At 46.3% G+C, this 27,534-nt stretch overlaps 8 protein-coding genes across 9 annotated transcripts; 4 read left to right on the top strand and 4 right to left on the bottom strand.

The window, feature by feature from the left end:
* Positions 1-6: 6 nt before the first annotated feature.
* Positions 7-1,719, top strand: LOC131285743 (uncharacterized). Its single transcript, XM_058314600.1, has 4 exons — positions 7-94; positions 211-607; positions 692-971; positions 1,597-1,719. Exons 1-4 carry the CDS (start codon positions 7-9, stop codon positions 1,717-1,719), a joined length of 888 nt encoding a protein of 295 aa, XP_058170583.1.
* Positions 1,720-2,065: 346 nt separating this feature from the next.
* LOC131286540 (uncharacterized) lies at positions 2,066-7,545 on the bottom strand. Its single transcript, XM_058315502.1, has 3 exons — positions 4,001-7,545; positions 3,161-3,364; positions 2,066-3,080 (listed from the first exon to the last, which is right to left on the bottom strand). The coding sequence occupies exons 1-3, from the start codon at positions 7,472-7,474 to the stop codon at positions 2,211-2,213; spliced, it is 4,548 nt and encodes a 1,515-aa protein (XP_058171485.1). The 5' UTR covers positions 7,475-7,545; the 3' UTR covers positions 2,066-2,210.
* A 436-nt stretch (positions 7,546-7,981) lies between these two features.
* LOC131287165 (group XIIA secretory phospholipase A2) lies at positions 7,982-9,292 on the top strand. The gene is made up of 3 exons (XM_058316189.1): positions 7,982-8,569; positions 8,643-8,885; positions 8,951-9,292. The coding sequence occupies exons 1-3, from the start codon at positions 8,338-8,340 to the stop codon at positions 9,163-9,165; spliced, it is 690 nt and encodes a 229-aa protein (XP_058172172.1). The 5' UTR covers positions 7,982-8,337; the 3' UTR covers positions 9,166-9,292.
* A 1,069-nt stretch (positions 9,293-10,361) lies between these two features.
* On the bottom strand, positions 10,362-12,924 carry LOC131286099 (RNA-binding protein lark). Its single transcript, XM_058314968.1, has 3 exons — positions 12,811-12,924; positions 11,298-12,334; positions 10,362-10,757 (listed from the first exon to the last, which is right to left on the bottom strand). Exons 2-3 carry the CDS (start codon positions 11,823-11,825, stop codon positions 10,431-10,433), a joined length of 855 nt encoding a protein of 284 aa, XP_058170951.1. The 5' UTR covers positions 11,826-12,334; positions 12,811-12,924; the 3' UTR covers positions 10,362-10,430.
* Positions 12,925-13,246: 322 nt separating this feature from the next.
* On the top strand, positions 13,247-13,980 carry LOC131287120 (uncharacterized). Its single transcript, XM_058316139.1, has 3 exons — positions 13,247-13,454; positions 13,616-13,720; positions 13,781-13,980. The coding sequence occupies exons 1-3, from the start codon at positions 13,323-13,325 to the stop codon at positions 13,874-13,876; spliced, it is 333 nt and encodes a 110-aa protein (XP_058172122.1). The 5' UTR covers positions 13,247-13,322; the 3' UTR covers positions 13,877-13,980.
* Positions 13,981-14,061: 81 nt separating this feature from the next.
* LOC131285742 (uncharacterized) lies at positions 14,062-16,372 on the bottom strand. The gene is made up of 5 exons (XM_058314599.1): positions 16,055-16,372; positions 15,663-15,793; positions 15,456-15,605; positions 15,291-15,393; positions 14,062-15,222 (listed from the first exon to the last, which is right to left on the bottom strand). Exons 1-5 carry the CDS (start codon positions 16,370-16,372, stop codon positions 14,062-14,064), a joined length of 1,863 nt encoding a protein of 620 aa, XP_058170582.1.
* Positions 16,373-16,747: 375 nt separating this feature from the next.
* On the top strand, positions 16,748-21,263 carry LOC131283985 (uncharacterized). 2 transcript variants are annotated; one of them, XM_058312833.1, is made up of 5 exons: positions 16,748-17,094; positions 19,739-19,871; positions 19,940-20,086; positions 20,159-20,385; positions 20,459-21,263. In XM_058312833.1, exons 1-5 carry the CDS (start codon positions 16,953-16,955, stop codon positions 20,605-20,607), a joined length of 798 nt encoding a protein of 265 aa, XP_058168816.1. In that variant the 5' UTR covers positions 16,748-16,952; the 3' UTR covers positions 20,608-21,263. The 2 variants fall into 2 exon arrangements, with proteins under 2 accessions (XP_058168816.1, XP_058168817.1); XM_058312834.1 differs by lacking the exon at positions 16,748-17,094 and adding an exon at positions 17,115-17,503.
* A 1,697-nt stretch (positions 21,264-22,960) lies between these two features.
* On the bottom strand, positions 22,961-25,885 carry LOC131286612 (uncharacterized). The gene is made up of 4 exons (XM_058315591.1): positions 25,550-25,885; positions 24,950-25,100; positions 24,247-24,844; positions 22,961-24,181 (listed from the first exon to the last, which is right to left on the bottom strand). The coding sequence occupies exons 1-4, from the start codon at positions 25,723-25,725 to the stop codon at positions 23,859-23,861; spliced, it is 1,248 nt and encodes a 415-aa protein (XP_058171574.1). The 5' UTR covers positions 25,726-25,885; the 3' UTR covers positions 22,961-23,858.
* Between the last annotated feature and the right edge of the window lie 1,649 nt (positions 25,886-27,534).

Raw genomic sequence — 27,534 nt, 5'->3', positions numbered from 1 at the left:
GTGAGGATGATTGAAGTCAACGAGTTTGCCCGGTTGCTCCTTCGGGAAGCTCGGAAGGAGTACCAACTCATCCTGGGACGCTGTAACGATTTCGGTGTGAAATTTGAAGCGGTGTTTTTTATGTTATTTTTTTTCCTCAACGAAGTACCACTGATAAGGATTTTTTCCCCTTCCCTTCCGTACGCTCATTCACCGCAGTTTCGTCCTCAGGGTTCGAGTATGTCATCCAAAGGCCACCGCAAGCACGGATCTGCTTCGGTTCCGGCATCGAGCGGGAAACGGTACCACTTCGGGGACCGGCCATGAGCTCCCTAATGCGCCGCAGGCAACCGAAGCTGCTCGACAACGAGCCCGATCCGGGAAAATACCCAACCGGTTACGACGGCTCGAAACCGGATGAACATCCGGCGCTGCGGAAGCGGATCAGCAAGCGAGGCTATGGCCCGTTGGCCGCCACCAGCGTGCGGTTTAACTTCGAGGAAGTGAGCAATAGTCCGGGCGTGGGAGATTACGAGCTCCGGAAGGAACGTCCACCGAAGCAGACCGCCAAACCGTTCGGTAGCGGAACGGACGAGCGACGGAAGGACCACTCGCTGCCGAATCCTGGGTGAGTTTCTGCTCAACTGTTGGGGAAGAAAACGAAAAAGTATTAGAATAAAATTAATGTTTTCATCTTCCTTGCATTCTGAAGCGTTGGAACGTACCGGTTTAAGACGCGCAAAGACATTCGAAGCCATTCGTTCGGTGGCACGATTCGGATTACGCCCGCCGCCCGAACGATCTGCCGAACAGAAAACTTTGACCGCTGCCAACGGTGCGACGAGCGGCCGGACGTGGACTACTGGAAAAACCTGCGTACCGAACGGTGCCTCTGTCGGCGGTGCATGGCGCGGGAGCTGGAGGAGGCGCGGTGCTGCTCGAAGAATAAATCCGACCAGCGGAAGCAGCTGGAAGCGCTGAAGGAGTTTAAAGTAAGTTTTATTGGCGTTTTACTTTTTTTTATGTGGATTAAGGGCTTAATTTTTAATAATATTAATAGTTTGATATTTCAGTATTTCTTTAACTTTAAAAAATTACTCATCATTACAACGGTTAAACAAATTGCCATTGATCATAAAATTTAATTTACTAGTTCCATAGACGAAATTCTAAAACATATCGTCTAAGTAAAATCAGCGGTAAATCGCAACATGTTTCAAATAATCAACAAACTAATAGTTATTAAAAATGTTCATCAAAAATCACAAAATTGCCTAGTTCATAGTAAAGTGATTTTTTTTAAACACAAATTAATCATCCGGTTTGGGTGTTCAGAATGTCCAAACTCTTTTGAGATACATATATTTTATGATCCTTTTGATTAAAAATTTATTTCTCTACACAGTTCATAATGAAGTCACTAAATTAGCGTGTGACACTAAAGAAATTTCATTTGATTTCAATGTGTCGTATTTACAGAACCGAAATACAAATAATTAAGAATACGAAAACATCGTATTTTACGAACCACTATTTACCCTAGACGGGTAAAACTATCCTTTGCATTAAATAGCCGATGAAATTGACCATCTGTTTTAAATATCTTCCACCCGGCAGCGTGTTCGACACTGCGCGTACTATCACCGGCACGATAAGACGAACGCGGCGATACAGTTTATCAGCAACAAGCAGTTGAAGCGAAAATTCCGCCTGGAAAACTACCTGTCGATGTTCGAATAAGCGCGAGGGACCTTCGTTGTAAATTATGGATCAGGATTAATTGCTAAATCGTTATCTGGCACGGCCCGAAAATGGGGTTGTGTCGAGACTGGTATGTAAAAACCATAATCATTTTCTCTGTGTAAAACTAGTGTTTGAAAACAAAATTTCATTCGTTGTTTGGGAAATAAATTTATCTCGATTGAATTAAATTAACAGACAAAAAAAATCGTTGTTTTTTTTAAGACACAGTATAATAGCTAAAGATTTATTCAAACTCGACACAAATCGTTGTTGATAATAGATAAATAGAATGAATGCTTGCATAAAGATTCTTGCGGTACGGCAGTGCCGTTCTGTAGCGTTATGATTTGTTTATGCAAAAGGTTGTTAAGTAACCGCATTATTTGTTAGCTTCGAAAAACTTACTAAGTAAACGTTTAAAATGAAAATGCATAGCTTCTTGTACAATTAAAATCGCTTCTGGGCGGCGGTTCTCGAGTGCCGCCTCCTTATTTGTTGCTATCCGCCATCGGTTCGCCTTCCGGTGCCTGGCGACCGGTTCCGGTGTTCGATTCGGAAAGAGTCGTCCGCTGAAGGGCGCTCGCAATCTGTTTCACTCTATCACCGGAAGCCACGGTTGCGCCCACTTCCCTTGGCTTTCCATTGGCCGAATCTACCGGTAGCGATGATTTGCAGGAAAGTGACGATTCTTCGCTCATATCGGCGTCGGTGGCATGATCGTCAACGACCTCCCCACCATCCTCACCCAACGGTGGCGTCGAGTCGGAGGTGGAAGCATTGAGTAAGTTTTTCAAAAGTGCCGGATTAATTAGCGTGTCTATGTCGTGCGTTTGCAGCAGTTCCGCCAGCTGTAGCTGCGAGGACATCTGACTGCGACTGCCCGACCCGGAATTGGTCGTCTGTGCCCGGTTAGAGCACCCGGTGAGGCTCCGCTCCTGGGTCGAGCGGCGCTCGGCGGACGCACACATCGAGTACGAAGACGTGTTGGTGGTCAGCGTGAGGGCCCCGTTCGGGTACTGGCTGTTGCGCTTCTGGTTCGACATGTCGCCGTGCGGATCGGGCCACTCCGCGTCGTCTTCCGCCTCGTCCGCTTCGGTGTTCAGATCGCGCTCGAACTGATCGTCCAGATCGAGACACTCGTCGCCGGTCACGTCGAACAGGCGGGCCTTTAGCCGCTCGGTGATTTCCTCCAGCTCGGTAAACTTACGCTTCAGCGCTCGGCTGAGGGACGTATTGGACGCATCCGCCAGCCCACCCGAACCGCCACACTCGACGTCGATCGAGAGTGGGATCTGGAAGTTAAGCTGCTCATCCAGCGTCTTGTACACCTGCACGTCCTCCAGGGGATGGATGTTAACCTACGGTGAACGGGGGAAAGTAAAATCATCACGAAAAAAAAAACGTCCACACCAATTCGCGCCAGTAAGCACGACCTCACCTTTATCTGCCCATTGCATCGGCCGGAAAAATCCATGATTGCGTACCAACCGAGAATGTACGGCATACCGGAGAGTAGCACGCTCAAATCGATGGCGCAGAAACCGATGACGGCGTCTTCCATCGGAGCCGGTAGCAACCGACACTTTGGTGCATCGCTGAGGGCCGCCTTACGCCACACCTTTAGGATGAACCGCTTTTCGTCCTGCACGAGACACGCGATTGGTAAATGTTTTTAGTTATTGTAAAAGAAGAATGAACAGATTTACTTTTGGAGTTATTTTTTCCTAAGTTCATTCAACACTACACAGAGCGGTCAATTTAACAGCGCTTCAATTGTCTTTTATAATATTTCGAAAACGGATGTAAATAATATTTTTATGGAATCAAAAACCAAAAGCTACAACTACATAATTTTAAAAGTTTTCTAATAAAATACTTTATGGAATTGATTCTTTACATTGTGCTCTTTCTATAGTGTTGTGCTTTATGAATCTTTCGGCGAGATTCATTCATATGAATCTTTCACCTAAGATTCAGTCAGATGGATTTATGAATCTTTTGGGATTCGAATCTTCAAACGTTTATGAATCTTTCGAAACCTTAATGAATCTTCATGAATCTTTCATGGAGCTTTCTCGAATCTCCATGTTTCTTTCAATGGCGTGGACCATGCGACCAAAAAAAGGGGCCCCTCAACCCATTTTTGGCTAATTTTCATTTATGAACCTTTCATTTAAAGATTCATGAATCTCTAAAACATAAAAAAATCATTCAGATTCATGAATTTGAATCTGAATTACACAACTCTAGTTCTTCCTCAACTCAAAATTATACTTACGTTCAGCATGAGATCGACGGGCAGCACCACCTCGAAACGCTTCTGCCAGGCGGGGGCACAGTTCCGCTCGAGCACGTGCGTCGTGTAGACGATACCCTCGTGCGACTTTACCGTGTTCGGAAGGCCCGGCTTCAGGTTGTAGCCCTCGAACGTGGCGTACGCACTCGGCTCGAGTTCGAGCGTGTCGGGCACGTTACGGTTCTTGTGCCGTTTGGCGTACTTCTTGCTGATGGTCAGCTTCGGCAGGTTGACCGCCTGCTCGATCTCGATCGCTACACGAAACACCTTACACTCATCCGGCGGTTCGGTGGCCACCGGTGACGATTCTTTACCACTGGAAGTAGATTCGGAAAGTTTCACGGGCGCGATCGTAACGGGTGGTGGTGCGGTGGATTGTGTCTGACTCGCAGACGCCAGTGGGGCACCTTCCTGGGTAGGAGCGTCGTGCGATTGGCCCCCACCAGCACCGGCCGCCGCCGGTGGAGTTTGATCGGCCGGAGTGCTTGCGACGCCGAGTAGTGAAGCGGCACATCCACCGAAACCCATGCCATCGAAGGCGGACGCGGAAGGTCGTTGGGCGAGTGCCTTTTGTAGGTTATCAAGCAGATCGGCCGTTTTGCGCAGCTGCGGTCGATTCGCTTGCGAGTGTGGTGATCCTTGTAGGAAACCGGACGATGGGTCCATCGGGCCATCAGAACTGCCGCCATGGTTGTTGGCGGAATGGCCTACTATGGTGTTGTTATTATCGTAGCTCGCCGGAGCCGTACTACGTTCCGAGGAGATTGGCAGCCGTTGGGCAAGGTTTTCGATAAACGCCGACAGCATGTTGGCCACCTCGAGGGTTGGCGTTGGCTTCGCACAACCACCAACTCCGCCACAAACACCCCCACCACCACCACCGCCACCATTGGAGTTGCTCATTGTTTGGATCGATTTGTGTTCGGGTCGTGGGTAGATCCGTCTCGTCGGAGAACTCGGCATCGATGGAACGTTCCCCGCCCGCGAACGTGGTGCATCACCGGATGTGTGCCGTAGGTTGCGGGACAGTTTGAAGTGTTCGATCTGACTCTCGGTACCGATGGCAAGCACGGCATGTAGCTGCCCGCACGGTTCGGAGGCCAGTGGGGAACCGACACCGCTCCAGCCGTCGATCGAGATGACGGGAAGTTTCGCGTGCGACAAATGCTCGCTCAACTGCGCGTCCCGGAACGCGATGTAGAACTGGTGCAGGGGAAGGCGCGTTACGCCGATCAGCTTTTCGCCTCCCTCCGTCGGCTTCTGCCACAGTTCCACCTGCATGTGCTGGTTGCGGACACGCTCGATGAAACTCCTGGTCGGGAGGACAGCGAACGAGCGTAGATAGTTGAAATCACCTCCCTCGGGACACAGCTCCGAGGTAAGCGTGGACGGGTCGTCCGTCCAGAACGAGTGGCACACCAGGAAGTGTTCGCCTGGCCTGATCTCCATGTGATTCGAGCGTAACTGCCCGAGGTGGAGTAAACCGTGGAGTAGCTTCGGATGTTCCGGCGCATCTGGAGGCGTTTGATCCGTTTCCATCGCTTTCGGTTTGTCGCCACCGTTCGTTGATTCTTGTCCCGCACCGTTCGTTCCCGAAGTTCCACCGCTCGTGGCCGAGGAGGACGTTTGTTGGTTGGACGATGATTTCCCTTCACCCTCCTTTGCGTCTCCCTTCGTCGCTGCTGAGGGACTCCGGTTGTCCCCGTGGCATCCAGTGTGCGACATACATTGTCGCAATCCGTGTAAGAATGTCCCGGGATAATGGCAACCTATCGGTTCGCTGTGAGACCCACTGCAAAGGGGTCTCTGCGTGGTACAACCCGGGTTCCTATAGGTCGAGAAATTGATATGCGGTGTGACCGTGGCCGAAGAGCTGTCACTATCGCTCGAACTCTCCAGCGTAACGTTTCCCTTGTCAACCAGCACGGCATCGATCAGTTCCGGACCGAAGTGCAGCCCACGGCTTCCCAGCTCCATCCGTACGGTAAGCGACCCGAGCAGGATATCATCCGATGCCAACCGAACCGGACAACGCTTGTGGCAAGCGAAGTGACCATCCAACAGCTCCCGTACGCTTACCATGGCCGACCCAAGGAAGAACGACCGTGTCTTGTGGAACGATCCCACCATAAGGTGGATCCCGAACTCAAAGTGTAACCCCACCTCGCCGTCGTCCGCGTCGTTCATTCCGACAAGTGAAAGGCGCGCCGTTTGAGGGTGCGCTTCGAACGAAACGTCCGCGCCGTCGGACGAGATTGAGTTGGAGATAAACTTGAGCTTCGTCGTGGTGGCATTACGGGAAAGTTTCATTTTCACCGCGAACGCAGGCAGGGCCAGTTCGCGGCCCGATCGATGCTGGATTTCCTTCTGACCGGCACGGGTAAGTCTGAGATTCTCCACCAGAACGCGAACGCAATCGACCACCTGGAGGTAGGTTTGCTTCTGGGGCTTTGGAGCGACGTCGTAGCGGGCGAGCGCCTCGAGCATGCTTTCCGCCGGTGAAATCGACCGGATGTCGCTGAGCGCGGACAGCTCCGAGCGGCCATCGTTGTCGAGCGGTTTGCCGATGAGATAGTCGAGAATTTTCTTTTTCGATTCCCCGTCGAGAGTGTTGAATTTTTTGCGGGAATTCGTTCCACCGGTTAGGGGTCGCTGGGACGTCTCGTGAAGTGGAGCGGGTTTTCCTTCGACACTTAAGACGTTCGGCTGCACTGGAAAAGAACCGAAAGAACCAACACCAGAAAGTGGACGTTGTTCGACACGCAACATTTTGTTGTTTTCTTTTCCGTCGTTTGGTTGCAAAGGCTTCGAACTGCTCGGCACGCCTGTCGCGACGCGGTCCTTTGCGTTAAGGCTTAGGGTAAATTCGAGGGACAGTTCTCCCAGCCGGAACCCGCGTACACTAAGCACTTCCCCGCAGGCCTGGGCCGTTGTTTGTTCGACCGTGTCACGGAAATTTATTATCTGCCCCGGTATCTGCACCTTGGCCGTCCCGATGAGGCTCTGGGTGCGCTTCGAGATGAGCCGCACACGGATAGGTTCGCAGCTTTTCAGATACCGCCGGAATAGTTCCGCACTCGTGCGTACCTCGTACCGGATCTGGTCAGTTTCGGTTTGCTTTCGTTTGCCACTGCTCTGCTCCCAGTGGAGGCTGGCGATCGGAGTCGCGGCGGCAGTACTCTGCTGTCCCCACCAAACCAACTGCAGGTCGACGCTAACGTAAACTTTCGTGCTGTTCCACCGCAGACCGGTGTCCACCGTCGTGGGTGCGTTTGTGTCGTCCGAGGAAAAGTCACCGAATCCGACGGTTAGCGTGCCCCGGGAACGGCCGTTCACATTCGGTGGCAGGACATAATCGTCCACGGAACCGCCCGATGATGCCGTCGACGCGGAACCTAGTTTCACCTTTGTATGCCGAACGCTTGACGACGGCCGATTTACACCACCACCATACATAGTCTACGCGTGTGCATCTTTGCACCTGGCACGAGGAAGCACAAAACGATCCGGTTTGGAGTTGGGAAAAACTGTTTTCCACGGCCCAAGAACGCTTGGAGTTGAGGAAAAGAACGCACAATCAACTGCAAACCATGCAAACACACAAGTAAATACGCTTCAAGGGCAGCTGTCAAAACAATTATTTACGAGCGCTTTGCGGTACCGGTTTTGTTTGGGGAATTCAATTTTTGTTTTAAATTTTTTATTGTTTTTTATCATTGAATAGAACTCATATTCACTAAGACATATTTTTAACATTACAATACTTTCAATTTCCTACATGGAGGAGGTTCTAGCCTTTGAAGTTAAATTGCAAATGAATCAGAAACGTTATACGTTCAACCGGTTCATATCCTCCGACGGCTTGTGAAGCAATCAACCGATCATAGTAAACGTTAGTTTGACACAGCTGGTGCATCAGCCGCTGCGGTTTATTTATAAACGCTTTCTATCAAAACAAACAAGCTCTATCCGGCGGCTGCCGCTGCGCGTAATTGTCCTTAGTTAATTTATGACAAAATTACAGCTAAAAATAAACCCAAAATTTTGCAGAAGTGCTTGATGTTTCCGCTTGAGCGTTACCATCCGGTAAGCGCTAAAGAAGGACTGTCGACCACGTCAGCCATCCCTGGGTTGATTTCGGAACACCTGGGCGCAGAACGTTGGACGTCATTTAAATAGAGGGTGAAAAAAACGAACGAAACAAGCAGTGGATAAGTTTTACCATTTGAGTGAAAGGATATCAAACGTTACACAAAGGAGTGTATGTTTTTGGACTGAATTTTCCGCCAGCAACAACGACGAGCTAGATCTGAAACACAATGCAAATCCCATACATGAAGGTGGCGATTTATTCGCTCACATTCCTAACGTACGCCTACACCGGCTACGGATCGAACATGATTGCTAACCTGCGTGATGCCATCATCGCTGCCGAAGCCGTCTTCGGTGACGTGATGAAAAATGTGATGCATGTGGCGAAGAAGTTCAAAGTCGTCCACGAAGTGTTTGACGCGGCCGTAGAAGAAAATTGTGTGTACAAATGTCCTGGAGGTAGGAAAATGTGAATCGCTTTGGGTACTTGAATGGTATGCGGCATTGACATTTTTTTTTTCCATGTCCACAGATATAACACCGACGAAGAATAAATTCTATGTGCCCCAGTCGGACGGTTGTGGATCGCTGGGGATGAAAATCAGTACCGAATATTTGCCCGCGGTTGAGATGGAACAGTGCTGCAATTCCCACGATATCTGCTACGACACGTGCAACAGCGATAAGGAACTCTGCGACTTGGATTTCAAGCGATGCCTCTACAAATACTGCGACGAGTACGAAAAGAACGTCGTTGGTGATATCGTTGTTAAAGGTAAAGAATTACTTACGGCTATAAAACGGGTTCTTACAGAGTCGTTAAATCTTCTTCATTCGTAGGATGCAAAGCAGCAGCAAAAATGCTCTTCACCGGGACAATCACACTAGGCTGCAAATCGTACCTGGACTCGCAAGCACGGTGTTGCTATTGTCCACCGGAAAAGCCGGAAGGTAAACCGGACGCAAAGTACACCGACAACAAGGGTCCGAAGGACTACAGCAGGGACAAAGACAAGGGGAAGGACAAAAACAAGTACGGCTGGAAGGACCTGTAGATTGGCTGGGTCTCATGCAGGCAGCTGAAGAGAGTAGGGAGAAAATTCGAGTCTGTACAACACTGTGATTAGATTAGCGACGCTTTGCGGCCTCGCATTGGTTACCAACCTTGCGGAATAAAAGAATATTCGTAGTTAAAGGAGTGTTTGAGTATTATTTAAGAATACACAGATGATAGTCCTTCCAAAAGGCCACAGGATACGGATTACAGACACTTTTAACATGGCAAATTATTATAATATGTGCAGTCGTCGACAAAGACGATTCTTTCCAAGTGAAGCAAATGGTTTTAACATGGTCATATTTAGACTTTTAAAATACTCTTTTATTTATGAGTTAAGTTTATCAATTATATCAACTATTTTCCAGTTCTCATTTAAGCCCTTTTACGAGCGACAAACATTTCTTTTTATCGTCCTTTTTCTATTCATCGATTAATTCATTTTCGTGTTATTGAAAGACAAAATAATAAAAAAACTTCGAAAATTAACTCTTTTTCTGGGATAAAATAAAGTTTCAGTTCGTCTCAATTCCTTACAAGAGGAAATACAGAGAAGTAAAGGGCAATAAAAATTACTGACGCATGAACAGTTAAAACTATCGGTAGCTTAATGATATCGTTGAATATGTACGATACGAACTTAAGACATTTACGTTATGACGGGTTTACATTACTTAGTATGTGTACACTTTCTAACTTAAAACCCCGAAAACACATTGAACCGGCACGACATCCGTGCTTGAAATAGAGATGCAAGCTATCTTACAGAGTACGTCATCAGTATTGATCCTCCTTCTTGAGCATATCCTTCAACATGCACACGCAAGCCTAATGCAAGATTGGAGCAGGTATCGATAGATCTAGTATGCCTTGCAGGATACCGTTTCTCCGTCCGTCCTTCTCCTATACTGCCAGTATCGACCGTAACAACCTCGTGTGCTTATGAGAGTAAATAAGGTGATGGTTGTTGTTGTGCCTCCTTTGTTTTGTCTAAACACTGTCAAATCAAATGCCTGCCATGCACCTGCGATAATTCAGGGCCCTAGTGAATCAATTCTTCCGGTGTCTAGCAATCCAGTTCAGTTCCGTGATCTCAGCACCCTTGCCTCGGGAAGGTTACGTCTTACTATCGGAAGTTTTGCTGTACAACTGGGAGTTTGATTTGATCGATCGGCCGGTAGCGGCGGCCCGGATTTAGTCTTTTCGGTGATTTCCATTGATTCTTTCTCCCAGATAGACGCCCCCTCCCTAGTTCAGCCCGTCTCAGTAGGGTGCGTAGCGATGGGTCGGTGAGGGACCGCGCAGTCCACGTCGGTCATCGAACGAGTCGCGGCTAAAGTCCTCGTACACACCGAACCGGCTGATGCTGCTGCTACCGTTGCGGCTACTGGGTGGTGGCGTTCGTCGGCTAAACATCGTTTCGTAGCTGCTGCTACTGCGACTGCTTTCGGCCACACTGCGTCGCATCAGCGGTGGAATCGGTGGCATCGGTTCGCGTCTCATGGGGGGAAAGTCACGTCCACGGATGGCGTAACGACGCTCGAACAGATCACGCGGATCCTCATACCGATCATAGTAGTCGAAGGTATCCTGTGAAATCAAGACGCGAGTGAAAATAAAAACAAATTAGGCTGCTTAGTTTATGTGTGTTCATTTTGAACAAGAAAAAAGCCAAGGTCAAAGACTGGAAGTTCTTGAAAATGAAACCGAAGGTTCTTCAAATCGATTTTTCGCAAGTAGTAGCAAACACAAACAAGTAGAAGAATACGGTAATTTTGAGTGATAAACAGTGAACTGATAATTACACAAATTGTTTATAGTCCGGGCACTAATTGCCAAAGGTCTGTCGCAGATGATCCTTTTACAGTTGATTGATTCAGTTGACTTCATTATCTGGAATATAATACTATTGATTTTGATATGTATGGCCCGGACTATAATTTGATCTACATAAAATAGTTTTATTAAAGCAATTGCCACATTGTTTGAAATTGTTAATAAAAGTGCCATATATTTGGTAGCACGATTTCGCATACAACAAAAGATAGGAAAATTGAGGACGTAAGGATGGAGAAAGCGCGATAGAAAGAGAGTGGTGTAGGAGGTGTGAGTGAAAAGTTTCGATTTTACCCTAAATCCGTCCATAATACGATCGCGAAGGAAGGGTGGCGGTGGCGGCGGCGGATACGGATCCCGGGCGTACATGCTGCGTTCGCGGAAGCCCCGTTCGGCCCAGATCAGTCGCGGGCACTCCTTCGACCAGTGGCCGGCCCGACCGCACCGATAGCACTGCTCCGGATCGCCCATGCCGGGCTTCGGGCGCACGCGGCTGGTGGACACCTGCACCTTCATCGGCTGGCCGTCCACCATCATGCCGTTCAGTTCCCGGATCGCGTCGTTCACGTCCCCGGTCGGGTCCAGGTGGACGAAGCCGTAGTTGCGCACGATATCGCACTCGATGACGGTACCGAACTTCTGAAACAGCTCGCGAACTTGCGGGGCGCGCGTCTTGTCCGTCAGGTTGCCGACGAAGATCTTCGTCGTGTTGGCGTTCGGTGCCCGGCGGCTCCTGGCCGCCTCCACCTTGATCGGTTGCCCGTTGATCACGTACCCGTTCAGGTGCTGGATCGCTTCCCGGCCGTGATCTTCATTTTCCATGTGCACGAAGCCAAAATTCTTGACCACGTCGCACTCGACCACCGTGCCGTACTTTTCGAACAGTGGTCGCAGCTCGGACGGCTGCGTCTTCTCGTCTACATTGCCGATGAACAGCTTGAACGTTCCGGCCGGCAGTTCGCGGCCGCTATCGCTTGATTGATCTATTTTGACGGTGTTTCTTGTACCGGGGAGTCACGAACGGATCTTGGGGCTCGCAGGCCACCCAAAGGTCGACGGTTAGGGCGCGAGGGAGGTCGAATGGATCGCGTGTGTCTTGTCGGTCCCTACTACGGTGGGGACACTGGAAAACGACAGTGAGTGAATACCTTTACGCGAGCTGGCGAGTATATCCCGTGTACTCCGTGTCGCAATAAAATTTTCCTCAAAACCGGACCACGTTATAAAACGACAACTGCGGACGGGGCAGTGGGCGTAGCGACGACTACGACGACGGCGGCGACGGTTTCGGCAGCGAATTACCCGGCGACGGTTGGCGAGAACCCGGAAGTCTTTAAGAACAGTAACATAATAATAAAACGAAGCGAATACATGAACGATTTATAACATTTGACATAGCAAAGGCAATAGCGGCTAGAGGGAAATGGAACTGAAATATATTGTCCGTCGGTTACCCGGCCTAGAGATTACCTTCGAAGAAGAAAGCATTCAGGGACAACTGTTTTTCGGGTACAAAGGAAACCATCCGGCAACACTAACAGAGAAATGTTTAATTTAGATTGCCGTATCACAGCTCGAAAAAGAACTTTCTTCTTCGAGTCTTCCCGCAAAAGGACAAGACGGAAGAAAAAAGAAATATAAGAACGCGTACGTCACGGTACGTCGCCATATCCGTGACGGTGTAACAAAAATGGCCGATTTTTTGTAGCTGACGATGGTCGACCGGGATGGATTACTTTCACATGTAGTTTAAACACGTTTCACACATCATGGGCCTCTACATTTACTTCATTTTTGTGATACTTACCTTTGTCTATCGAAAACGTAGTTCAATGCACGATTTCAAACCTTTTTTACACTTGAATTTAGCAAATTATTTAGCGGCTTCACATGCACCACACTGCACATCACGATCCAATTGCAGGCATTGGTGAATTGGCAGGTGAATTGTCAAAACTGACATTGACAGATAAAGGGATATTTTTCAAACGAAATTGGAAACGTTGAGGGCATGAAGATATGCTTTATTGTATATGCATCGATTAATGTTACCTCCTTCAGTTTTACTACGAAATTAAATGTAAAATCTAATGTAATTTCGGCTAAGTTAAATTAGAAACAAATAACAGTTGTCAACCAAACAATCGATGACAGCTGTCAATTGTCCTATATTGGGTAAACAACAAGAAGAAGAAAAAAATGTCGCACATTCCTCCCACATCTTTCCGCCCTTTGCCGGAAGAAAGCAAAGGGAGGCACATTACGCCAGAAGGTGTAAGAAGAAAAGTTAAGACTCGATAGGCGCAGCAGCATCATCGAATGGGAATAGGCCGCAGTATACCAGCAAACATGAGTGGACCAGTAGCAGAATTTGTTAAGAGCGCCATCGCCAAGGATAAGGTGGTAATCTTCTCGAAGACCTACTGCCCCTACTGTACCATGGCAAAGGAGGTAAGAGCAAGTGTGTTTGATCCAAACAACGGATAAGATTCATCAAGTTGACCGTATTATAGTTTTATTGATGACTAATGTGACGTGTCTGCGGGCTGACAAAGTATTAATTTTGTGTTGTTGACTCATAGTGAAATTCTTCCTACATACACTCATTCCAGCCCTTCAAGAAACTGAATCAAGAGTACGCATGCTACGAACTTGATAAGCGCAACGATGGTGATGAAATTCAATCCGTTCTAGGAGAGTTGACCGGAGCCAAGACCGTAAGTAGTTGTTTATTGTGCGCTTTAAGGCAATTCGCTTATCAACATCTTTCCTATTAGGTTCCCCGTGTGTTCATAAATGGCAACTTTGTCGGTGGTGGCACGGACATCAAAAAAATGTTCGACGATGGTCGGTTAGCGAAAATGATCGCTTAAGCTGCTCTCTCCTCAGCTTCCTAACGTAAAGTGTAAAAGCATTTTATTGTTTCTTTACTTTTCTGTTTTAAATCGTTTTTTGAATAAATTATCGATTTGTTATTGGAAAACTGTTTGAAATTTATTGAACACAGTTTATTGAATTTACCCATATGTTTATTTTACTTTCAGTGAGGAGGCCTGGTTTATGTTTCATTCAAAATTTTGTATATTTCTTGCATTGCCACAATTGAAAGATGCTCCACTGAAGCAAGTAGCGCACTGGCATAATCTTGAGCACTTTCCGGGAACTTTAATATCGCGGTTGCGGTCCGATGCAGCAATTTATCCTTATCGAATCCGGGTGGTACTTTCTTAGCAACCGCAAACCGCGCTAGATCCGGCACGCAGGTCAAAATGCGCTGCTCTATAAATAGTTGTACAATCATGCGGTATTTTAGCAAATTGTTTTCCAAATAGCGGCGCTGGCTGTACATGATGTGAATCAGTGGATAATCTTCGGAATGGATGCGCTGGCTAATCGCCGACTCGGGCGACATTTCTAGTCTGGTTGTACTTGATCGTTCTTGTTCCGTCTGAAGCATGGTACACTTGACCATGGATGTTACGGATGTCACAGGTGTTGGAGGTCGGTTTTTACATTTCTTGAATGAAAAGCTGTCCGTTTCATACTCCTCCAGAATTGAAACGGGACCTAGTGACACTCTCGAGAGAATCTTTCTTAAGCGTCTGGAACACGTGGTTTCCTGCTCATCACACGATTTGTACGATAGTGAAGATCGAAAGTGGTACAACCCGTCGATGCGCTCTAACTTTCTGCTCACCACTTGCTCGATCAGTTTCAACGCCTGCTTTACCGTTTCCTGCAGTATAAGTTCCATCTGCTCATGTAGCCGATCGACTACATATCTTACGGTTTGTTTGTCCAGTGGTAAAGGTTCAATAGGATTGTCCTGTAGATCGGCAATGAATTGCCTTGCTGTGTCAATGATCATCATGCTGCTGGTGGTATGGCTTAGGGTTGCGTGGATGGTGTATGCTGCATTGATCGCCCGTTCGATAGTTTGTTTCGCCTCGGAAGCTGTACTATCAGAGGTTGGCTTCTTGTATTCATGCAAGAGAGCTTGCATAAGAGCTTTCTTACTGCGCCTTTGATATCTTCTAGTAAGGTTCCCAGTCTTTCTACGAACCATTTCCTCTTCAAGTTTCGTATGTTGACGTCTATACATTTCTTTGCGTTCAAGAATTTTCATCTCCGTTTCGGTGAGCCAATGTTCTAACATCTCCCTGGCTTCGTTGCGTTCACGTATGTATGCCATGTAATGTACACGAAAATGTTCCTGACGCTGGAAGCATGTCAATCTTGTAAATCATGTCTAGTCGAACTATAATATCTGTTTTTCGATGTATTTACCCTCGTTAATCTTAACTCTGCGTTGCGCCGTTTGTTTGTGATGATACGTTGTTTCAACAAATCATCTCGTTCACGGAGCCGCCTCTTTAGTATCAGCTGATGTCTAAATCAATTGGAAAGGATCACTTAATTTGGCCACGCTCCGCTAAAACCAAAGCCACATACCTTCTGCGATTGGCTAACAACTCCTGAAGCCGTATATTGTTCAGCAGATCTCGTCGATGCCCTTCAGATATTCGCTGTTGTTTTTCGCAATTTCGTTCAGTTGTAATAATTTTTGTCCGTTGATGATATTTTTCCAGAGCATCTTTCCACCTATGAAGAAATGTTGCGATCATCTTCTTGTATTTATTTTTAATGTAATGAATTTACCGATTAAGTTTATCTAAAAATATGTTTTTGGATCGTTCAATTCTGACCATTAACTTTTCGTTGTAGTCCTCGTTTTCATTTAGATAATTTTCGACTCTATGCCAATGATGCACATCTTTTCTTTCATTGTCCTGGAAAATTAAAGAAATGCTTACACAATTCTGTGAGTAGGCTAATTTTAACAAATCAAGACATACCATCCGCCGGAGCTGTTTCTGTAAATTGTCCCTTATTTGCAAATAAAGAATCTTCCGATGGTCGTTCAACAACTTCATGGAACAATTTACTTTTCCTTCATCACCGATCAGGCCGTGAAATTTTAAGTTCTAGAAATAGAGGGAAACACATTTCATATCAATATCGCCAGCCTTTCAAAATATCCTTTGTAGTACCTTCTTCCTAGCAGGTGTGAAAAATTTCAGTAAATGCTTATCGTGCAGAAGATGATAATCAACGCGAGCGATCTGAAGCATGGGATCTTGCCTATCGAATCCGTGGCTTCCAGCAAATCGTCCAATTGGTTGTCCGAGAGTGCCCCTGGAAAGGTTCGTTGAGTGCACGGGACATTGGCGATCGGGAAGTTTTCCAAACGGTGGCGTATCGCTCCATTGTGGAATGTTTTCGAGTGTTCGAGATTCGGCCTGTTCTGGTAATTCTTGAATTAATTTTGATATTGTCGTAGGACGGCGGAGTGTTAGTAATTTCGACATCTTCGTCACGGCAAACGCTACGTTGTGACTACAAAGATTACTTTGATTCGGGCGACGCTTAATCCTATACACAATTCGTCTTCTTTACTTTGTTTAGAAACGTTCAAATAACATTTTACCTACAGTATACCATCTAATTAAGTGAAGAGTGAATAGACAGCAGAATTTTTCTTTAGAAACTCGGTACAGGAATAAACTTTTAGCGAAAAATCGTAAATTTTTCGTAACGATTATTAAAGGGCATTTTTCAAAGCTAGTGTCACAGTGGATTGACGAAATGGATTGATGGCATGACAAAAGAAATCATCCTGCCGAGTTGTCATTCCATGTTGACACTAGCTCAGAACAAAACATCACATTTCGGCGAAACGTGTTTGTAGAATAAATTTCCCGATCGCGAACGAAAGTGGAAAATCCGTACGCTGTGAAAAATTCGTGCTTTTCACCGTATTTCGCGAGTGTGTTGGTGACTTTTCTCAGCTCCGATCGGGCAAATTGGCTCGCGTTCGGTTAGTGCAAAAACATCAACGATACCGGTAGGCTCCGGAGTGCGGTTTCTCTGTCGTGGAAAATTCCACTGATGTTACTCAACAACGTTCTGTGCCGGATTGCAGCGCAACAATTAGGCTCGTGTGGGAAACTAATCTGCCAAAATAAAGCTTTTACTGCACTCCCCCGGAATCTGCACCAGCAGGGCACTAATCATCGGTATCTAGCCAAAGGTAATTAGGCCACGAAATACTGCCAGTGAAGAAGGAAAACCGTAAGAAAAAGCAAAACCGGCGAGTTACAGCATCCGCTGCACAACATTCTCGTGCGAGACGAAAACTGTGCCAAAAAAAGCATCATAAGGATATTTCACAAACAGTTCTACCTCACAGCAACAGCCTTTCTACGGTTTCCAGCTACGAATCCTAACTGAATTACTCTAAAACAACCCCCTATCAACGACTCATCGTGTTCGCTTAAGTCACCTGCATCGGGCTGTGCAAACAAAAGCATTCATTTCCAAATTAACATTGCCTAAATCTCAGCTGCAAGCATTGTGTGACTAACATACATTTCCCAGCCGGCATTTCACACCATATAAACCATTCACTATGCTCACACTAACCGTTCTGGTTGCGAGGGGTGAGTAAAACAAATCCTTGCACATGCCTTTCCAATGAAAAGTAGAACCGCTTTACAGTAGATTGGTAGTGCCAATTCCTTTTACTTGTATCCACCGCAGTGTCGCTTGTAACTTATCGTTTGTTGCTTCTTACAGATTACGCGCCATCCAAGTAGGTTGAAGTAGAATATACTAGAAGTACACTGTGCATATCGAAACACCCGGTGGAACACAATACACATCCTTTAGTTTTGTACATATGAGTTGGCACGAATATTGCATGACGCTGAGCGAACAATGCATTTGCAACGTCACAAACGAGCAGTACCCCCCAGCACAGCATCATCAGACACAATGAGCCGGTTTATTCGTATCGTCTGCTGAGAAAACGCATCAGTCTCGAAATGCGAAATCCTTGAAATGCCGAAGATACAAAGAAGGCAGGGTAGAGTAGGAGAGCGGTTGGAATAGCTTTAGTCCTTTCATGAAACCATATTTCATGCGCTGGCATCATTGCGCCCCATGGTAACATGCGAATATGAGTAAGGGATTTATGTATTTATTTTCCTTACGATCGGCTGCTAATAAACCTGCATTTGTGCGTACTATTAATAGATGCGTACACGTTCGCTGCCAATCGCGCGGCCTCATCCCACCTTTGCACCGTAGGCGCGTGGCATGCGTTACAGATACGCTTAATTCACCCTACCCCAGATCGGCGGAATAATGATGCTTATCAAATTCCAAATCAAAGCGGGCGAGGCTATGGAATAATAATGGTTTGCGAAACAGCAAGGATCGATCCGGTTTCGCTGCACTAGAAATAGCGCCAAAGAGCATGGGTTAGCTGTTATTTGTAGAAGCGCATCAGACAGATTTAATTGACCATCTGACGAAGGATAGAAAATAAATCTGTACACTGCACGGCACTCTTTAGTCAGTCGTGACGAAAATTTAAGGATGCTGTAATTGGTTTGCGTCAGGGCCGAGCGGCCCATTAACGTAATACAAGGCTACAAACGTTTTGGCCTGTAATTTTTTGCTGGAAATACTCAATCAAAGCACTCGTCGGAGTGGATTGATGCTAAAACAAAATGTTAAGAACATATTTTCCCGTACACTTGTCACAGCGAGCCACAGTGGGACCTAGTTGGCCATTTCACAACCACGTGATTAATAATGTTCCGTAGCGGATTGGAAAACCTAACCTCAAACTGACTCTCACATTCCTTCTTTAGCTAGATAAAATAGATTGACAATCCGTGTAAACGTGTTGGCCACCAATCCGGCCATAGCAACCGAAAACGGAAACGGTAGATCTTCTGCTCCGAAACGCACGAAAGCACGATCCCCTCGATTTCGGATTGCGCGCGCATCGCCACGAACGGTGGCGAATCGTTTTGCGCATGACAGGATACGCCTGAACAACGACGAGGATGATATTCACTTACGCGACCCGATCCGGGCTTAGTCCATATCCATACGCTGCTGGATCAAGATCACGGGAGAGCCGGAACCCGTACAAACTGCGCCATTTGCAACACTGTACACGCGGTCATCGCGGGCACGACCTTACTTCTCAACTCTCGGGTAAATCTAGTGCATTGTGAAATTAAATCCCGTTGGTGCAAAGAAACTGCAGTTTTATTTTTTTTATTTGGTTGTTGACCGGGGTTCTGGGTCCGATTCGTGCAGAATATTTTTCACGGTGACGTGTACAGAAGGAAAAATAAGAACTGAAGACCTGTATTCTAGTGAAGTGAGATTGGATTGGAATAATTGTGTGACTCATCCTCGTCATTTTGCTTTCTTTTGCACGGACAAGGATCCTGTTGCGAAGCTAGGCCGAGGGTTCAGGGCAGGACAGTAGACGGCAAATTAGGTCGTGGTCGCATTTGACCGTGTAGAATATTGCGTGTTGGAAAAAAAAAATTCTCAACGTCTCTGTGTGTCTATGTGAGTGTGCGCGACTGGCCACTCCTTCTGTTCCCGGTGGAGAAGACATTATTTATCATTAGCTTTAGTCGCTAAGTGTAGTGCATGTCTGCCTGTTTGCTTTATTGATCCTACCTTCGTGTAACCGATACGCCATCCGAATTCACCGGTCATTCTGTACTTGGTGTTGCTTGAAGTAGAACGTCCCCATTAGAGGCCCGCCATCGTACGTTAAAAGAGCAGACGTTTCGGTAGTACTACATCACACTTCCGGTACCCCGTGGGTGAACTAATTCTTTACGACGTTACTCTTCGCACAGCATTTTCAAGCCTCAACAGCAACATGGTTAAGCAAGGCCCCCGCCCACTCGTTATCTGTGGCCCATCGGGCTCGGGTAAGAGTACGCTGCTGAAGAAGCTCTTTAAAGAATTTCCCGATACCTTCGGTTTCAGGTAAGAGTAGGCGATGCGCTCTGCCGATAAGCGTTTCATATTAATCCAATTATTACTTTCACCGTTAGTGTCTCGCACACGACCCGTAAGCCTCGACCCGGGGAGGAAAACGGCATTCACTATCACTTCGTTTCCGTGGAGGAGATGCAGGCCGCCATCGAGAATGGGGAGTTCATCGAAACGGCCGTGTTCAGTGGCAATATGTACGGTACCAGGTAATAATTCTTTTCGGAGCCAATGTGATGTCGTTGCGTGCTTCTTTTAAACGTTCAAATGCATTTTGACAGCAAAAAGGCGGTTGAGAACGTTCAGCGCCAAGGCAAGGTGTGCGTGCTGGACATTGAGATCGAGGGTGTTAAGCAGATTCGCGTCTCGGACCGATTAAATCCACTGCTCGTGTTTGTAAACCCACCGTCCATCGAAGAGCTCGAGCGTCGGTTGCGTGGTCGTAAAACGGAAACCGAGGAAAGCTTGCAGAAGCGTCTCAATACGGCTCGCATTGAAATTGAATACGGTATGTGTTGAGCGGTCGCATTCGTCCTAACCATTACCCGGTGTTAACTGTCCTATGCTACTTGTTATTTCAGGTACAACCGCCGGAAACTTTGACGTGGTGGTACAAAACAACAATCTCAAACAGGCGTACGAAAACTTGCGGGATTTCATCGTTCGCGAGCTGGAGACGCAGCAGAGCCAAGGTATCAATGTTAGTTTGAATCGTGTGTGTGACGAGTGAAGTTGAACGTTATCGTTATCCGACCCCTGCAAGTTTTCCTCCGCGCTCCTAACTTAATCAGAACTCAATGGAATGATAACCGAATCGACCTTCTCGATTCTCCTTTTGTTTTGGGAGATCGGGTATCGAATGGAGAATATTTTGTAAACTCTATCTCCCACGTACCATTTGTTAATCGCATACAAACCTCCGACATAACGGTGACGATCGGTGATATAGGACCCGTGCAACTATTTACACTCCTGACCAGCAAAACGAAATTTGCTATCGTTACCGATTTTTCTCTCTAACTCTCTATCTACACCTTAGCCAAGGCACAGTCGTTTACAATATGATATCCTTCACTCAAAAGTACAACAGAATCAACTACAATCTATTGTAGCTTAAAATGGGCTAGTTCAATTGGCTTATTTAAAAAATCAGTTATTATTTTTGATAACTATTATATTAACACTAGTTAAAGGCATTTTTGCACGCCGTACTATCTCAAAGAATAGGCCAACGGATACGTTCGTTATCGACGCAACAAGAGATGCCAATGTTAGGAAGATAGAAATGGATCGGATGGCAAAAACTGCCACCAATGGTCCTTCAGTGACATTCCAAGTGAAATAGCTCGGTATTTGTATTTGTTTTTTCTTTAAAACTATCAATTAAAAAAAGGGATGGCGTTCTACGCAGTTGGCAATTGAACGTCTGAAAAGGATTTAGCAATAGAATGAATCATATCCAAAACGAAAGATCCCACTAGACACTACTTTCTGTCTTTTACCGTCAGGCAAAATATTAAGTTAAACTCAACATTCCATGATGTGCAAGTGGAAAAAGTTTTCACTATGAGAAAAAGGAACCTTTATAAAACGAACGTTGATGAGTGATCGTTAGGAACCGATTAGACACGTCAGTAACACGTTTTGTTTCTAACACGCAAGCATTCTACTCCCATTTGCGGTAATATCCTTTAATGCTTCCTATTGCATGATTGACATGTATTTACATTCTTTAACCCCGCTCTCACTCAACGAGTTTTTTGCTGTTATCCCGAACGATGTGGTGGCCATTTGTTTCTGTTTGTTTGCTCTGGTGAGTTTGTGACTAATTCTGTTAATGGATATTTTGAAAGCATCGTTGGAAACGGATCGAATAAAAGGAACGATCAGTCTAATCTTTTTCAACACTACTTCTCTTCACTCACGCTGTCTCTGAAAACGCCTCAAATAGATGTGTTTTTCGTCACGTCACTGGTTAGCAATTACAAGTCGTTTGAAGTCTAGATCCGGATAATCGATCGACGGATGCGTCGAAGAGTGTGCTCTAGGAAATCCGCAACATAAGATCCTTCCGAAGTCTCTTCTTCGACCCCAAAATAGCGGCAAACCACATGCACCTTGGCGTTGGTGCATCGATTTATCTCCTTTGGTGGAAATGAAGTAGAAGTTAAGATTAGTTACTTTCCACGGTCAGCACGTCTCGTGATGTACTAGTCCGTCGCAGCAAAGCTTATGCAGCATATTAGTTTTTGGAAGCCCGTCCTGCTTTTTTCCTCAAAAGAAAAGGAAATGTCGCATTGCACCCACCACCACCACCACTCTTGCTGCCTGCTAGTTGTCTGCCAAGGTGCCCACAGAATGGATAAAGAGGGGCCCTATTTTTCTACCCTGAGTGCGCAATGCTTTTTATACTTTATTTTATTTTTTTTTATAATCCTCAATTCCAACCGTAAGCTCTACTTAGCGGTGAAGTTTACACTTTTATAAGAATTCTACTTCGTATTAGGAAGCAAACTATCCACTGTTATTCGTACATCATCCATAAATGGTAGATCACTCCACTTACAAATTGCCAAAACAAAAAAAAAAAAAAAGAAAAAGGAACAAGAAACGTAAAACAAACAACCAAACAAACAACAGGACAATGCATCTATATAAGAACCTGAAATAATATTGTCGGCAATTATGTAATGGTTAGGGTAAAATATACTATGGCAGTTTTATGATGTTTACTCTAGTTGTTAGTAAAAACAAAGCAAAAAACCATACTACACCATTTAAACACAATAAATGAAAAATAAACAGTAGTACACTAATGAATAAAAACTTGTTGACATGGATGTTTGAAACTAGGAAAGAAAAAAAAACATAGTAACAACGCACTACTTTTTCCATGTAAACATGTTTACCCATTGTCTTACTTTTTTTTCGTTTCAGAAATTTCCGGGGAAATGTTTTTACGTTCTTACCAGGGTGCGCACTTGGTGTATTCATAGGTTCTTTCAAAGAGGCTTCGCGGTACGGATAGTTGTTTTCAAAGTTTATTACTTTTTTTGTTATTTTTGAGCCCGAGATAAACAATCATTTATCATAAGGAGTTTTGCCCGACATTGATATTTGTGGTTAGAAATGGTAGAAACCTAATCTTTTTAGCATCGCACGCGGCTTAAGTAATTTTCAGCGCCAAACATTATTTTCATTCCATTATCTTGAAAACATTTACATTTTGGTTGAAATGCAAAAGGAAGAAAACCGATTAATAGTTCGGGGGGCTCTAATTTTTTTCCTTAAAAAATATGTATCATGCGTACACTATCGATGTCGGCGTCGACATCGTACAGATTTCTAAGCTAAACGGTTTCCTTCCGTTTAAAAGTCTTAAATTGTATCTTTTAATTATTGTTAGATTCGCCAGGCAAACATAATCATAAGACATTAAACGCAAATTTAATAAGGAACAAGGTAAAGTTTTCAATTAGTTTTGGTATAACTAAGTGTGCGTGTTTTTACACGTTTACAGTTAATTCATTCATTTTCCCTTTACCCCTCCAGCTTCCGGCGTTCCTTTTCTTTAATAGTTAAATAACGTGCCCCCTCCGTGCCACGAGAAAACGAGCAGGATCGGCAACGATCCGGCTACAAATACTGACAAACATTTTGCTCGCCTCCTTCGGGGCACAGGGAGAAGGGTGCGCAGCGACAACAAAGCACATATTCGATGCGAATGCGATCAGAGCAAGCGATGTAGTAGGGTCTCCGCGGTTAAAATGGCAACTTCTTCGACCAAGGCGTCCTTTATTGTTCGGTTGTGTGACGATCCTTTCGCGAGGAAGGACTTCGTCTTCGTTAGGGTGTACTAATGGATAATTTTCTTCTTGCTTCTAGCTTCTGCTCCCGCCACGAACCGAAATCGTCTATCTAATAGGCTACTTGGAGCTATTTGTTTCTACATCGCCTACTGCGAGGGATGTACGGAAAGAGTTAGCCGTAGCCACGGTGCCGTTGGCTGTTGCCGTTGGCGATCTGTGTGGTTTTGTAACAGAAGTGGCGCATCGTGTTGTTCCACTGACCGTCAATGCACCCGAAGTAGGCAGCGGGCTGCAGATGGGTGGGGATGTAGTGGCCCTCGTTGCACATCACCTGGCACGCCGTCCCGTTCGGGATGGCCAGTTCGTTTGAGGCACTCTCGGTATCCTTGAGATCACATGCGAACCTCCCGTATGCGGGCGGAATGTCCAGCTGGCAATCGGTGGTGGACGCATTGCTCGGGTCGGCACTATCGGCCGCGTAGTCGTCCGACACATCTGCAAAAGTTAGGAAGAGATGAGTTACCCGGAGGGGCCACCGCAAACGAGAGTGTGTTTCTTACCGTTAAACGTGCAGTACGGTTCCTCGCCCTCCCAGATTTCGTTCGCACCGCACTTGACGAAGGCGTTCGGTCGGCTCAGGTAACCGCCGCTGCGGCAGTGGAACGTACAGCGCGATCCCCAGATGCTGTTCAGGCTGCAGCTAACCTTCAGGTCGCGGTTCTTTGGCTTGTACCGGCGGCACTGCTTCACGACCACCCGGTAGCGCAGATCGCACGTCAGCACCGTGTTGCCGGTCAGCTTGCTAACGACCTTCGCCAGAAAGCTGTACGGTGCGCCGTTCGAGTGCGGCAGCACAAAGTTAAACTTCGGTCCGAACAGTGTCTCCAGCTCGTACAGATCTTTCGAGATGGGCCGGCCGGTGCAGGTGGCCAGCACGGGCGGCTCGATCAGTACTCCATCGAGTCCCTCACGGGCGACGGCCGTCTTCTCCGGTGGGCAGCTGATGCAGAGGCCATCGATGACGGTAAACTTTTGCTGCATGGCGAGACCACGGCGCCTACCCGCGCTAGTCATCACACCCTTTGCCCGGTGGCCGTGACCCTGTTGGTGTTGTCCATTCTTTCTTCTAGGTTGGCCGACCGTCCGAGGACGATAAATCTTTAAGAAAAAACAACAACACAAGCGATTGGTGAATTGAAAGTAGATCATTACGGAAAACAGGTCCGTCTTTTGTCCACGCGTTTCAAAGGTCGCGTTCCGTACCGTCGGATCCGACTGGGAGCTGAAGGCAAGTGTTCTATTATCGTTAGGCTCCAGAAACACATCACTGCCGGCCGGTAGAGTGATCGAGCCTCGCTGCACATTCTCGTACACACGCTGATTCTGCTGCTGCTGCGGGTTAACCGATGGACTTCTATGGGCGAGACAGAGAGAACCAAGGAGAACAAGAAGGCCCCCGCAAATCGTAGGCAGAACATTAGTAAGCGATACAACAAACTGCACCTGATTCGCAAGTCTAGACAACATTGAAACAGCCACGGATACTACGTACAGGCAGGCAGATTAAAAGGGAGTTAGCGGTGGTGCGGAGACGATCGAAGTTGGCCTGGTGGACGCGACGCGATTGCGTGATAAGCATTCGTTTGTACCCCGATGCAAATCGATACATCGATAACGATCGTCGGTACTCAAACGGGACTTCAAATGACACACGATGCTGCTGTTGCGTGCATCGATCGAAATTGGGATCTACATTTAAACGGTGGTAATGTGCGCCGAACCTGTGATCATATGTATATCCGGGAGGACGTTCGAAGGAAGTGTTTGTCTGTGTGTGTGTGGGCAGCAGGAACATTTTCTTACCGAAGGATCGCTTTGGTATGGTGTCTTTGCGAATTTCTAGCGTACGCTGACCGGTCGTCGAGATCGCCGACGGTGTTGCGCCCGGCACGAACGGGCCTGATTCCGTGATGGTGTACACGCACTGGATGTATTTTTCGACGATGCCCCGCCGCGTTGCCCGGCACTATCTGTGACATATTGCCGTTGATCCGCTGGACGGGCAACTTTCTGGGCCGGAGGTTTGTTTGCGGTGCGATCGTGCGACTCACAGGACCGGCAGTTCTATTGGGAAGGTGGGAAGCGGAATTGAGCAAGATATTTGTACAAAGTGTGCAATGTTGGTCTCTAATTTTGTTGTCGTTGTAGTTGTCTTGGCTCGCTTCGTGCGAGCGCGAGGGTTGAATGTTGTCGACTACCGTCCGGAGGCTGGATGTTAGGGTCGCGAAGGTTTCACTCGATCGTTCGATTCGAGCGCGTTGGGTCAAGTAGTCAAGTAGGCTTGTCAACACATCCTATCTAGATGTGACACCGTCATGGGAGCGCATGGAAATTTATCGTGGTGAGTCGCGATGCAACGTTAGTGAGGGTAGCGAAACCTCCGTGCCCTGTGGTTTTGACCGAAGGCAAGTTCAGCGTATGAAAGTGTGTAAAACGGTTGTCGCATAAAAATAGAATTAAATAAATTCCCTCCCAGCGCCGCACTATGGCTTCCCCCTTCGAGCGTAAGCTGCTGGCCGAGTAATGAGTTTCCAGTTACCACCGTGTCCGTCCCGCGCGTTCACTTATCTAATCTCGTGCCTATGCGGGTATTTATGTATCGGTCGATCATGTCCGCCTCATGCGGTTCATAATTCAACCGATTGGCGCATGAAGAAACCGTTCGTTTTCTTCGTCCACCCCGCTCGGAGGAACGCGGACCGTCCCGGTTTAAATTGTCGGCTGCTTCGCTGGCATAACCGGCGGGAGAAGAAGGCGGATCGCATGCTACCTGATCGTCGATAGCGAGGGAGGTAATTTAAGAAGGTGTCGGTCGGTAGTTAAATTAACTGCATTTAACTAGCCGCGTCGATGAGGATGATTATTATGCCGCTGGGGTCGCGTATTGAAAGTAACAATTCGATGCATGTCGGAAGGCGATTTGCTACAGGCAATAGGCACCTTTTGTCTATCTGCCTCATTTTATCTAAATCGAATGTCGATAAATCTTGTCATTAAATGTCCTTGCGGGGAGTTGGTGTTTTTTTTAATGGCTAACTCGCGGACGTTGATTGCCTTTTCTAAATGATGCGAATTTATGTCATTTCCTTTTAATACGACAACCCGTATAATCAAAAAAATCCACTTCGCAATTTTATCTTTCTCGTTAACGTTTGCGAATTATAAAGACCTGTTCTTGATGTTTTGACCTTATTTTAAAAATAACCGAAACAGGTCCAATCATGTTGCTTCAACTATTTTTATATGATTATAGTTGTTTCTCTTTAGAGTTACTGAATAAAAATAGGTAAAAAGGAGAATAAAATAAAATCAATAAATCAATTTATTTATCAAAACAAAAACGAATTCCTTAAGCTTTTCTCATGTGTATTTTCTTGTTTCATGGTCACATTATTGGCCTTTAAGAATTTACGTAAAAAGGTAAATTTGCAAAATTAATTGTGTTAAATATCACCCAGACTTCGAGTACACATTCAGGTTTCCTAATTAAACGGATGGTAGATTTTTAATTGAATCTCTGCAGATGGACCATTGGCTACCGGTGATTTACATTTTATTGACAAAAAAGCAAGCAAGTCTTGCTGAGTATCTCCGTCAATTAAAATCTTTTTGCTTCATTCGCTCCACAGGAACTCGCCGGTAATTGCTCCCAAGTGTGCGTGTTTGCTGCTGGCCTCACGATGGAAGGAAAGCAACCCGATTGGCATCGAACATCGTAAAATCTTCGCCAAAGAACGGAATGCTACCCAAACCAGACGCAAACAAGATTCAAAGCACAGAAACAATAA

The sequence above is a fragment of the Anopheles ziemanni genome, chromosome 3, assembly GCF_943734765.1.
Source record: "Anopheles ziemanni chromosome 3, idAnoZiCoDA_A2_x.2, whole genome shotgun sequence".
Taxonomy (NCBI): Eukaryota; Metazoa; Arthropoda; class Insecta; order Diptera; family Culicidae; genus Anopheles; species Anopheles ziemanni.
This window is presented reverse-complemented; position numbering and strand designations above follow the sequence as displayed.

What these genes read in the sequence shown, in the direction of transcription:
- LOC131286612 (XM_058315591.1), bottom strand. Translation starts at nt 25,725, where the DNA reads ATGTCACAGATAGTGCCGGGCAACGCGGCGGGGCATCGTCGAAAAATA. An exon ending in CATACCAAAGCGATCCTTCG is followed by an intron (nt 25,101 to 25,549) that starts GTAAGAAAATGT and finishes TCTCGCCCATAG; the next exon opens with AAGTCCATCGGTTAACCCGC. An exon ending in GCTCCCAGTCGGATCCGACG is followed by an intron (nt 24,845 to 24,949) that starts GTACGGAACGCG and finishes TTTTTCTTAAAG; the next exon opens with ATTTATCGTCCTCGGACGGT.
- LOC131287165 (XM_058316189.1), top strand. Translation starts at nt 8,338, where the DNA reads ATGCAAATCCCATACATGAAGGTGGCGATTTATTCGCTCACATTCCTA. An exon ending in TGTGTACAAATGTCCTGGAG is followed by an intron (nt 8,570 to 8,642) that starts GTAGGAAAATGT and finishes CCATGTCCACAG; the next exon opens with ATATAACACCGACGAAGAAT. An exon ending in TGGTGATATCGTTGTTAAAG is followed by an intron (nt 8,886 to 8,950) that starts GTAAAGAATTAC and finishes CTTCATTCGTAG; the next exon opens with GATGCAAAGCAGCAGCAAAA.
- LOC131283985 (XM_058312833.1), top strand. Translation starts at nt 16,953, where the DNA reads ATGTTACTCAACAACGTTCTGTGCCGGATTGCAGCGCAACAATTAGGC. An exon ending in GGCAATATGTACGGTACCAG is followed by an intron (nt 20,087 to 20,158) that starts GTAATAATTCTT and finishes GCATTTTGACAG; the next exon opens with CAAAAAGGCGGTTGAGAACG. An exon ending in TCGCATTGAAATTGAATACG is followed by an intron (nt 20,386 to 20,458) that starts GTATGTGTTGAG and finishes TTGTTATTTCAG; the next exon opens with GTACAACCGCCGGAAACTTT.
- LOC131287120 (XM_058316139.1), top strand. Translation starts at nt 13,323, where the DNA reads ATGGGAATAGGCCGCAGTATACCAGCAAACATGAGTGGACCAGTAGCA. An exon ending in ACTGTACCATGGCAAAGGAG is followed by an intron (nt 13,455 to 13,615) that starts GTAAGAGCAAGT and finishes CACTCATTCCAG; the next exon opens with CCCTTCAAGAAACTGAATCA. An exon ending in AGTTGACCGGAGCCAAGACC is followed by an intron (nt 13,721 to 13,780) that starts GTAAGTAGTTGT and finishes CTTTCCTATTAG; the next exon opens with GTTCCCCGTGTGTTCATAAA.
- LOC131285742 (XM_058314599.1), bottom strand. Translation starts at nt 16,372, where the DNA reads ATGTCGAAATTACTAACACTCCGCCGTCCTACGACAATATCAAAATTA. An exon ending in TCACACCTGCTAGGAAGAAG is followed by an intron (nt 15,794 to 16,054) that starts GTACTACAAAGG and finishes TTAATTTTCCAG; the next exon opens with GACAATGAAAGAAAAGATGT. An exon ending in CAGAGTTAAGATTAACGAGG is followed by an intron (nt 15,223 to 15,290) that starts GTAAATACATCG and finishes ACATGCTTCCAG; the next exon opens with CGTCAGGAACATTTTCGTGT.
- LOC131286099 (XM_058314968.1), bottom strand. Translation starts at nt 11,825, where the DNA reads ATGGAAAATGAAGATCACGGCCGGGAAGCGATCCAGCACCTGAACGGG. An exon ending in GTATTATGGACGGATTTAGG is followed by an intron (nt 10,758 to 11,297) that starts GTAAAATCGAAA and finishes TTGATTTCACAG; the next exon opens with GATACCTTCGACTACTATGA.
- LOC131285743 (XM_058314600.1), top strand. Translation starts at nt 7, where the DNA reads ATGATTGAAGTCAACGAGTTTGCCCGGTTGCTCCTTCGGGAAGCTCGG. An exon ending in CACTCGCTGCCGAATCCTGG is followed by an intron (nt 608 to 691) that starts GTGAGTTTCTGC and finishes TGCATTCTGAAG; the next exon opens with CGTTGGAACGTACCGGTTTA. An exon ending in AAGCGCTGAAGGAGTTTAAA is followed by an intron (nt 972 to 1,596) that starts GTAAGTTTTATT and finishes TCCACCCGGCAG; the next exon opens with CGTGTTCGACACTGCGCGTA.
- LOC131286540 (XM_058315502.1), bottom strand. Translation starts at nt 7,474, where the DNA reads ATGTATGGTGGTGGTGTAAATCGGCCGTCGTCAAGCGTTCGGCATACA. An exon ending in CCGTCGATCTCATGCTGAAC is followed by an intron (nt 3,365 to 4,000) that starts GTAAGTATAATT and finishes TGTCTCGTGCAG; the next exon opens with GACGAAAAGCGGTTCATCCT. An exon ending in GATGCAATGGGCAGATAAAG is followed by an intron (nt 3,081 to 3,160) that starts GTGAGGTCGTGC and finishes CGTTCACCGTAG; the next exon opens with GTTAACATCCATCCCCTGGA.